This window comes from Rhamphochromis sp. 'chilingali' (assembly GCF_963969265.1).
Source record: "Rhamphochromis sp. 'chilingali' genome assembly, chromosome: 18".
NCBI classification, from domain to species: Eukaryota; Metazoa; Chordata; class Actinopteri; order Cichliformes; family Cichlidae; genus Rhamphochromis; species Rhamphochromis sp. 'chilingali'.
Genome location: NC_137945.1, coordinates 22,436,256 through 22,447,636, shown reverse-complemented (window position 1 = coordinate 22,447,636; position 11,381 = coordinate 22,436,256). Strand labels below are relative to the sequence as shown.

The 11,381-nt window shown below is 43.4% G+C and overlaps 1 protein-coding gene across 2 annotated transcripts in view; it reads left to right on the top strand.

Annotated features, from left to right (window-relative positions):
- Positions 1 to 3,977: 3,977 nt before the first annotated feature.
- bmp6 (bone morphogenetic protein 6) overlaps positions 3,978 to 11,381 on the top strand; it is a 50,262-nt gene continuing 42,858 nt past the window's right edge. The window contains exons 1-2 of one of the 2 annotated variants that reach the window (XM_080865819.1): positions 3,978 to 4,107; positions 4,365 to 4,893. In XM_080865819.1, coding sequence (XP_080721945.1) covers positions 4,485 to 4,893 — 409 coding nt within the window. In that variant the 5' untranslated portion in view covers positions 3,978 to 4,107; positions 4,365 to 4,484. The remainder of the gene's footprint in view (positions 4,108 to 4,364; positions 4,894 to 11,381) is intronic. The other variant, XM_080865820.1, reaches the window with a different exon arrangement.

Below are 11,381 nucleotides of genomic sequence, written 5' to 3'. Positions count from 1 at the left end.
GCAAATGGTTGCTGGAGATTGATGGCGGTCACTGGGAATTCAGTAGTCCCAATCATATAGGCCTAGAGACCAGTCAGTGAGCCTCTGAGAACCACTCATCGCTGGGAAAAAACATGTTAGCTGAAGCGCAGAGGGACAACTTTTGCTTTGAAGGCAAATGTTCTGTGTTTCAAGTGTGTATTGCACTTTTTCTACCACTTGGCGAGATCTTAGCTAGCTTACTTGGCTATTTGCAGACAAGTTTGCATCTTCTACGCACTCTACGGGCGACTACAGGAATTTACTAGTGACCAAAGCAATCATAAGGAGTTTTTTTTGTCACAGCATCTTTTTTGTGACCAATTGCATCTAGAAACCTCCAGAAACCACTGAACAACCACATTTTTGTGGGGAATAGACATTTTCAATGTATCACATTCAATGTTTTTTCTCTGTATGTATTATTGTAGGGTCTACCTTAAAATATAAAGTGCCTTGAGGGGACTTTTGTTGTGATTTGGCGCTATATAAATAACATTGAATTGAACTGAATGTGGCAGACAACTCTTGAGGAATTAGGAAGATGTCTTTTAGCATTGAGATCATCTTTACTGTTTGTGCCACTGCTGGAGAGTCATATGACCACAAAACGACTCCAACTCAAAAGACTAACAAGATGTCGAAAGAAGCAAACCTGCAGGAGCTCGCAGTTGCTCCTTCGACTGAAGAAACACTTGATAACTGGGTTAAGGTGTCTGCTTGCATGCGTGTGGGTGCGTGTGTGATTTAGCAACTGTAGCAATACAATTACTGCAGAAAATTTAGCGCTTATTATCAGGTCTGTGCCAGGTTAAGCATTCCTGTGGCTTTGGCGCATACTTCCCCTTAATTTAGCATGTTGGAGATTCTTGAGAAAAAAACAACTTGGTTCTCTCTGCATGAAAGTTTGTTTGAACTCCTCAGTGACCTCTTAAATAAAAATGTCTCATGGGAAGATTTAAAGGAGTATATAGATGTGTATGTGCGTGTGTGCGAGAGTAAAATAGAGACAGACAGACAAAGACCTCATTAGGTCTAGGAGGTGTCCTGTCTAGACAGTGTGATGACAGGACACAGAACTTCTGTTTAATGTTTCCTCCTCCCTCTGCTTCCAATTCACCCAGCATGCACACATATCACCTGCGCTGCCTCGGGGAATGCGCACACACACCCTCACACACACACAACATGTCAAGGGATATCTTTTCATATTATTTTAAAGTAAATGTGTGCATGTGCGGCTTGTTATGCTGGTTGCTATGAAAGCTCTGCGAAAGACAAGAAGAGCTATGAATTGTTTTTGGGGAGCAGGGTAGTGTTTGTTTATTGAGACACATGCCTAAAATTAATGGTCCATAAAGACTTTAAATCATGGACTTCATGGTGTTGCCATCGGCTGATTCATAAATGAACCCTTTCCTTTCATGCTTTTATCCTGACTCGTTCCCTGTTTCTCTGTTTAACACTCAAGCCAAAAAAGCATCTTTTAAAAAAAAAAAACTGGAAGGGAAAAAAGTCACCATTCACAAAATCGTTCCCAGTGAAAGGGTTACTTTTATGTGTCTGTGTGCTCAAACTTGGCTTAACCCACAGCCTGTGTTATAAATCAGGACTTAGCTCCAGCTCAAATAAATGAGATCTTGGTTTCCAAGAAAAACTGAAAAAAGCTGATAAATGACGTCCGCGGGACAGCTGGTTCTCCGTCAGCGCAGCACAGCATCTTTAGCCCTGCTTCTGTTATTTCAGAGATGGATCAGTTTGCGTTTCAAAACACATAATTTTATGTGTGACAAGTCTTTCTGGATTATTTTCATGTTGATTAGGCGGGATAAGTGTTTTCAACTATTTCCAATCAGGAGAACTGTGTAGAGTGAATATAGCGAATAGACAATGACATTTGAAAAACACGCCCTTCCCCAATGTTAGGTTTTCTTTCAGCTGTATGGGATCGATGGTGTGGTATTTAGTCTGGAAGCTCCCCAGCAGTAGATGTGTGAGTGTATGTGTCTGTTTGTGTGGTGGTGGTGGTATGTGTAGCTTTGATGCTGGATCTCACTCTTCACGTACAGATTAGATAAGCTCTGGCAGCAGCAGTAGCAGAGACTCAGAACGATATGGACACCTTTGGACCTTATCACCCGGTCCATCACAGACTGAAGGGACCAGGAAGACATAACACAGGTTAGGGGGAATGGAGAGAGGGCAGCAAAAGACAGAAGAGGAATTTTAGAGAATTCCTTTTCCGTTTCTGGAGCACGTTTAGCCGAGTTCTGTTAGGCCGGTTCTGAAATACCACAGCAACATATTATTTAGTACACTAAAATAGCATGTGAGATTTTTTATTTTTTAGTACATCCAAATGCATGAGGTCCATGCTATTTTCAATGGAATATTAGAGACTATAAAAGCACTAAATACTACAGCAGCACATTGCAGTGAATTTGTGACACATATAGGAGACATAGGTGGCTAAGGTATAATGTTAAGCACTATATTTTATAGGGTTTAAATGTATGACTTTAATTCGCAAAGTATTAAAATTGCTTTATCGAGTCATCTGAAGTGAGGAAGTGAAATAATGTGCCAGAAAAGAAGCATACCTACTGTTATTTACAAAAAACTTAAATAATAGAGAACAGGTGAGTGTATTTGTGTATGGTATGGCACTTAAAAATACTTTTAAGTAATTAGTGACCAATATCGTTCAAATCACAACAAATACTCTGTCTTTGAACACTTTTGATTTGAATTTTGACTTGAATTTCAGGGGAGTTAAATCGCAAAGGTTCACCTCTAAGAACAAACTCTTAGCTGTGACCGTGGGCAGCTGTTGTTTCATCATCATTTCATTCACAAAAGAGCCTACAGAGCTGAGTGAGAGATATCATTAAGTTACTGTCCTATGAGGAGCAGGGAGCTGACCATGCATGTGAAGTAAATCCAGAACTGGAGCATGTTTGAATGCCTGTGAATGTGAGATAAAAAGCCCTTTGAAAGAAAGAGCATAGATTGTGAATGGATGAATGAGGTAAGTGAGCGAGGAGAAGAGTGCTCAGAGTAGAAAAGCGCCATATAAGAACCAGTCCATTTAGATCCAGCTGCGGGGAAGTGTGTGGGTTTGCACAGCCAGTGTTAAATATTCAGATGTTCATTAAATCTGTGTTTATTCATGCAAATATTTCTGAACCCTTTAACTCTGGACTCTGTGCTGTTTAAAAATCCCGTGTCTGCCACGCAGATACTTCTATTTTCCTGTAAACCCACTCGAAGCTGAGACTGGGAACTAAATATTTACTTTATTGTTTTAGTTTGAAATGAATGTACGACCGCAGACTGTACAAAGAAGCAAAAGAAAAAAAGTTAAAATTCTTACTTCAGGACTTTGTTTTCCAAGGGTCATCTCGGCCAAATTACCCATTGCGCAATTTGTTCGCGTTATTTCCAGCGGCGGTAACAGGAAGGTGCGGGCTCTTCTCGCTTGTAGCTGCTGTGAGCGCTTTACTTGCTGTTTCAGTCTCCATCGTCAGGGGTCGTGCCTCAACAGGACAACGTGTAAATGTGTGACCCCTGCTTTAGCACATTTACTGATTCAAGCTCCCGCATCGCAACTCTTCAAACCTCGTTAAAAACAGATCATTTTAGAGTATGGTGTGCTCCGATCAGAAGTGTGAGATCGACCCCAGCAGTCTTATTTATTAGTTACACGTAGAAGTATGACGCAGAAGCAGAGTTTCCCTCAAGTCCTGACACGGAAAGTGTAAAATAACGACCGCATCTCGTGCTTCACAAACCTGACAGCTTTATTAAAACAAACAGGCTGTAAGTAAAATCTGGAAATACGATGTTAGGTCGTGTTTGCAGCCTAAAAAGAGCTCCACCTCTGGCTGAGAGCGCACAGAGTGGGCGGTTAAAGCGCCGAACACGTCCGTGCGCACGCATATTATGGACTGCAACCTGCTGATTCCTGTTAGACTCTGACACTCCGCCTGTGGGAGTAGGTGACTGTCGCTGAGAGCGCTTCGAACAGTTTAAGGACCCAGTGCGCAGCTTTGGAAAAGCCATAAATCCAGGCGAGTAGATATATCCGCTGTAAGTAACATGGCTTCTGTCAGAGGAGTTGTTCTTCTTCTGGTAAATGTGACATCAGACGGTGTCTGTTGACCGACTTACTGGAGCGCTCAGAATTAAGTTTCACATGGTGCACTTTATCCTGAAGGAGCCAAGCGCGCTACGGCGATCAGAAATGAAAGCTGGGCCGATACTATTATGCGCATTTTGCTTTGGCGAGTCTTTTAAATGGCTTGATACACGATTCTTTCTTTGCTTTTGATCTTTGGTTGCCACAGATCACAACGCGCCCGGACGGACTTTGGTTACCATTACGCGCATTTTTACTTTCGGATAGGCGACTGAAGCTCCAAGCCAGCCACTCTTGGGACTCCGGAGAGCCACTGAGGGACAACACCATGACCATCCGCTGGCTTGCCTTGGTCGGATTGTGGTGGAGCGCTTATTACTGCATGTTCACAGTCGCGGGGAGTAATTATTCACTGGATGGGAATAACGAGGTTCAAGCAGGTTTCACCCACCGGCGGCTGAGGACGCATGAGAAGAGGGAGATGCAGAAGGAGATCCTGTCCATCCTGGGGCTGCCCCACAGACCGAGACCACATTTGTCAAACGGAAAGTACAACTCCGCTCCGCTTTTCATGCTGGACTTATACAACACTATATCCAGCGAGGAGAAGAGGCAAGTGGAAAGCAGGTTGGAGCGATATCAGGCCATGCGGACGACCCAGAGCCCTCCCCTGGCCACATATCAAGAAACTGCCTTTCTAAATGATGCAGACATGGTGATGAGCTTCGTTAATTTAGGTAAGTTATTGAAACAAAACAAAACTTTTTCATCTGTGATTTTTTTCTTCTCTGTGCGTAATTGTGATTGTGTTGGGTCTATTTTATATGAGACCGAACAGGTGTTTTATACAAGCAAGTGAAACTTGTGCCTGGGCAGACCGGAGGATAATTAGACAAAATAAGAAAACTTTATCGGAATTTAATGCTAAAAAAGTAAAATATAAAAAAAAGGGTCATAACTTGGCTCTTTTTATCTCATCTACTTTAAACTTTGGGGTTACAGCTCTCAACACAGCGCGACACACAAAGCAGACACACAGTTACGCACTTTTATCGCCGGATAATGAACGAACCCATTGTGCAAACCACAGGGAGAGCAAATAACAAACTCATCTACTGTGCGGTTTGAGGAAAAACTGACGAAGTTCGTATTGTTTCTGAGTAATTTATTGTTACACGTCCTCTCCCTCCGCGTAAATTCGCCCTCCTCAGCTCATTTATAGGACCGAAATTCTGTGGTCAAGTCTTGCTGTGCAATCTACGCCATGATTTATGTCTTCCCGGGAAAAATAAACCTCGTATTCTCAGCAAACCATCAACCACCACCGCTGGCGTGTAACACACACACACACACACACACACACACACACACACACACACACACACACACACACACACACACACACAAATATATATATATATATATATATATATAAGGCTATTCTTGCCGTTGACCTCCGTTACAGCGAGTTGCGGTTACTGTGCGTAAATCGCGTCGCGTTGTTTGTGTTTCCCAAGCAGCTTTGTCTTTAATTAGCTCGAGTGATGATAAAGAGGAACACTTTAATCATAACGGGTTTAGGACATAAAAGCTCAAAGCCTTTCCTTCCATTAGGAGCTGTAGTGTTTACTGGGAGACTCTAAACAGAGCGCCTCAAGATAAACAGACGCGCTGCCAGAGTCAGGCGCTGGTGGAGAAGGAGGCTTAAATCCAGATTGATTGTCCTTTTTGGGGGGGACTCGCTGCATTGTCATGATCTGGCTAGGAGAGCAGTGGGAACATATCACTGCAGAAGAATGTAGTCTTATGGCTTCACCCCCCCCCCCCCCCCCCCCCCCCCCTCACTCAAACTTTTCTTAAAACAAATATTCCTGTAAATATTTTTACCCCGCACCTTTCTAAACCATTTAACAGTCACTCAGTACCGCAAACGAAGAAGTGAATTAGGTTGGAGTGACTGAAGTAGAGCACTATTCTCTACTTATTGTACCTCTGAGGATTGTTGCAATTTTGTAGTGATGAAAACCAGATATTCAGACAGGAGGAGGCCGTCGTTTTAGTCTCATATATCGGAGCCCCTCTTTTGGCTTCTGTGGGGGGAATGCGATGGTGTTTGTGCGTCTGGCTTTGGTGTTCCTTTGCTGTGCGAGTGTTCGGTTTATACGCCTGTGTTGTTGCACATCTGGCTCTCCACTTTGATTAATCATGTCCTGTCCATCCTTTGACGATTCCCTCAGATTTCTGCGGTGACCAGGGGATTAGGTTGCCATCTCCTCCAGCCGTACACAGAGTCCTAACCGCCCTGGAGGAGGGATGGCTTCCTCCCTGAATGTGATTGTAATTAATGTTGGACAGGCCAAGGCTTTCCATCTGCTTTGCAAATAAGGCCTTGCACGACTACCGTGTGTCGTCGCCGTCCGATTAGTTTTTAATGTCTTTTTTGGGGTTTTTTTTGGGCGATTGGAGCCATTTGTGTGGTGGATTCTCTTTTAGAAAACTATAGTAGAAAGAAACACTTCTGGGTGGTCCTTTTGTGTGTGTATTTCAAAAGTAGCCCCAGAAATCTGGATATCATGTGTGGCCTGAGTAAAACTACAAATTGGAATCAAGATTAATGAGAGAAAGAAAAGCGGAGAAGTCAAACAATCTGTCTGAAAGGATTTGAAAATGACAGATTAACAGACTCGGGTTCAGCCGAGCTCCTTCATCTGACAAATATTGTTAAGTGAAACACACTTCGGCAAGATCATCGGTCAAATTAAAGAAGATGACATGTGGTTTACACGGGTCACATGGTTTTCAAAGTGGATTCACCTGTTTTGAAACCAGCCATGTGTGCAGATCAGAATCAGAATCAGAATGTACGAATCACAGAGGTGAAAGCGCCCCGTAGCAAACAAAACAATGACAGTGATTTAAACTTGGGTCTGAGCTGATGGCTTTCACAGCCAACCGTGGCAGCAGCACAGATAGATGTCTCATTCTCAGAGTGTATTCTCCCGGGGGCACGGACAGATTTAAGAGCCCCAGCGTTACATTCGTTCTCAAATACGCTCTCTGCAAACCATATGCCTCCTCACACCCCCACCTCTGCGTGATTCATGTACACTTTGTGTTTGGTCGTCCATTCTCCCATGCCTTCATCACTTGTTCAGAATGACCCACTGAAAAAAAGAAGAAGAAAAAAAGATGTGGAAAACTTTAAATTGGGGGGGGAGGAAGCAGAAGCACATTTTCCAGCTGCTTTTTCATCTTCATTCCTAGAGGAGCGCGTTCATCACTGTTTGCCTTGTGGACGTTCTGCTTTTCCACTGGGGTGGAGTGAAGCGACACTGTGTGCCGCGTGACTCACCCTGTGCGACACTCTGCAGCTCTGGACACGTCCTGATGCACAGAGAGGTCCACAGGTGACGGTCGCTCTGTACAACAGGAGTCGGGGGTTGTTAGAAGCACTTGTTTCACGTGTGAAAGCAAGTGCTTCTAATCCTTTACCAGCAAGAACTATAAAGAGTGTTCATCCTTTAGTGTACAAAGCTATGTTTTCCACATTCACATTTGCAGTGAACTATTAGAACTATTAATATTTAGTGGGGGAAAAAAATATGACCTACTGGACTCCTCGGTAAATCTCTCACAAGGTAGTATATTGTGGAGTAAGTGACCAGTATTGGTAAAGCTGCATTCCAGTGGAAAACAAATACAAGAGGTCATTGCTCACTCAATTAATGAGCGGTGACATATTGCTGAGCAAATACCCAAAGCCGCAGTGACGGTTATAATAGTCAGCAGGGGAAAATTTGCTATTCCTATCAGGTTTGATTTTTAGCGGTTAGGCTGTTTCCTGGTGGTTATGGTGAATGAGAGATGCACAGAAACGCCTTTGGTTTCATGGGTCGCCGAGCAGGAACGACAAATGTTGTTCCTGTGTCATCTGCATTTAACTGTGATGTGTTTGTGGCCCACAGACAGACAGGCAGGCAGGTGCGGAGGTCTCTCTAAAGCTTGGCATAGCTCTGCAGGGCTTCTGTTTGTCTGCTGGGAGGCACCGAGGGGAAGGTCCCATAATAATCCTGGAAAACCCCCACAGGGATTTTGAACCTTGTTTGACTTTTTCGAGTTCTAAATACCCTCTGATGCTTTGGAGGTGAGATGAAACCTGTCCTCGGAGCTACTTTTTCTTCTAAGGCCCAAGTTGCTCTTGTTTTCTCAGGATACAAAGCATCCAGATAAGATTCATTTACATTTAGTCACGGGCTGCTTCGTCAAGCAGATCACAAATCAGATTTTTGTGGTTAGATTTGGGAGCACAGAGGATTATGTGTGCGTCTCGGGGGAAGATTTTTCACCGGCTGGCTAAAGTGCAGTTGAAACCACGTCTTAATAATCTGCCCTTAATACTTCTTGTTTGTATCTACACTTACCTTTGACACATTTATGCTCACCGATCCATTCTATACAAGATGTAATTGAAAATAAGCAGGCTTAATAGTGCAGTCTGTTCATTCTAGTTGAAACAACAGCTCATCTAGAAAACCCACAATCAAAGATGAGAGGTGCCCATAACCTTGAAGGAGGGATGGGATTTAATCTTAAAATCTGAGTAATAAATTGTCCAACTTATATTTTTATCAGGGTTCAGATCGATTTTTTTATATGTAGTGTGGAGAGTGGCTATTTCGATGCACAGACTGCTCATCGGTGTAGCAGAACTTAGAAAAAAGTACACATCAGATCTTCATCTTGGAAAAAACACGTGCAGCTTTTTGTAGACTGCATCTCTAACACTCTCTGGAGGAGGTCTGAAAACAAACAAACAAACATGACATCTTGATTTAATCTTGGTTGCATTTAAACTTGGCATTTTTCCCGGTGTCCAGAAAGCGAAACTGCACATCTTTCCCTCGAAGCTCGAATGTAATGAAATTTCTTTCTCCCACCTGTCTGTCATCGCTTCTACCCTTATTTTCTCTTTTTCCCTGTCCTTTCAGTCTCTGCACACCTCATTGCATGGTTATACCTGAGCTGTCACTAAGCAAACAGCCAAGTGTTCACCTACCTCCCACACTTTAAAGGCAAACAAGGCAGAAAGCTTTAAGAAGTGGGTTTTGGGGAGATTAGCCGGGTTCAGACAGCCCTGGGCTTATTCTCAAATGAAGTGCCCTTATTAAATGCCTGTTTTCCTTGTCTTATGATGCCTGGCTGCGTTTCTCAGTGCCTAAGCCCAGGTAAGCCACTTCCTCTGCAGCAGTACGTGTCCCAGAGCTCCAGCATGATCAAATAATTAGCTGGCTTCGATCAAAGAGTCGATTGTTTAGGGCACGGACTGTGGAAAATTGGAAAATTTTCACTAAATTGTCTTGAAACACTTCCTGCAAAGCCAAAGGGACCAGAACAGAGGACCACCCATCACTTTTCTTCAACTTTGAGAACCCCGTAAACAGTATTAGCCAGAAGTTAAGCGAGGAATTCAAGATATGCTAGAGTGGAATAAAAGCTCTTTTCTGAAACATAAACTTGGCAGTGAAGGCCTTCCTTCAACGGTGAGAAAAATTACATAGTACAAACCTCTGTGTTTGTTTTCATCTGTTTACAGTATCAGATATTTCACTGCCACAACAAATTCACTTGAACTTGCGATGATGTTCAAGAATGGCCCAAGATATACAAATAATTCTGCTTATTGAGTTTCAGGGTTTCAGCGCGCTTCTTTTTTCTCATGTTTGGATTGAGTTGGTTGTTGAGCGCTCTGGCAAAACACACAGCTGCCTCAAGAAACAAACAGGGTTGATGGGGGAAACATGTCTGGTTAACGAGATTATGTCTTTTCCAGTCAGGCTTCATAAAAAAAAGAAGGCTGTCATAAAAAGATGGAGTGTTACAGGACAACTCTGTTGAACGTCCTAGGAGAACATTTGTGCACATTACAGTGCTGATGAGTGCGTCTCCTGACTGTATTGTGCTCGGTAAGAGGATGTACACACACAATCTCACACACACTCATCCACCCCTCGATAATATCGCTCCCTCTCACGGCATGACTCTCAGGCTTGAAGAGATGGCAGCTGAGATTTGGGGCTCCCTTACACCTCTTCCCATGTTCCTCCTTTCCCCTCTGCCTCCCATCCATTTTCATGTCTTCATTGGGCATTCCACTTCGGAGCGATAGAGGCGTGGGATGACGGAGTGTGACGAGATAAGGAGGTGATGTGCAGCGCACTCCCTGCCGGTAACGATCTATTGAAATGAGCCGATAACCCCGGCGGAACATCTGATTGGGACTCGCTGCTCCCATCTATCACCTCTGCGTGCAGGCATGGAGGAATTTGTTCTGTTTGCTCTGCTGTGCTTAAAAGAAAGTGACGCCAAGCTCCGCTCGCATCTCTCACATCTGCGATTCCTCTCCACGTCTATCTGTCTTTGCTTGTCGCTTTTTAACTGTTTCGTGGTATCTCATGGGGTTTGCGATGCGAGAAGAACGCTGTATTTAAAACCCCGGAGAGAAAACACAATCACTTTCATTGCCTCCTGCCTTTTTTTTTTTTTGTGCACATTTTTAACTCCTGCGTCACTCTCCCGAGGGGGGCTTTAAAACTGTCAGGCTTTGTGTCATGTTTAAGTGTCTACAAGGAGGAGATCATTAACCAGGAATCAGGGTTTTGTGCTTGTGTAAGGCTGAGTTTGTATGTCTGAAGAGTGTGAACATGAAAGAGACGGACAAAGGAAAGAGGTGAAGATGCAAGAACACGTTTCACTTTGTTTTGATTTATGCATTTCTCCAATTTCCCCAAGTTTGTAGCTACAAATAAAATAAAAGTAGAAGGGGAAGAAATGGCATCCAAAGACAAAGACCACAGCTGCACCTTCAGCTCAAAAATAATGTGAAAACATTTAATTCTATCAAATTAGTCAATGTTCCCTCCTTAAATCAGGCCCTCACCAATATAGTTCACATCTACACTTGTGTGTAGTAAGAACTGGCTGGTTGGTTTTTTCCTGCTGAAATCTCAACTCAGCATGTCCTTTTGTGCCCAGTAATCTCCATCATCATCATAATGACGCCATCATTTACCCTGTCAGAGAGACTCATTCTTGGCTGACGGGAATGGCGTAAATGGTGACGGTAAACGTTCCTGGTGTCACATTCTTCTGTGACTCCACTGGGAAGCAAGGATGTATCTCCGATCAATTAAAAAAATGGGAACAAGGAAAGGAACAAAAAGAAGAA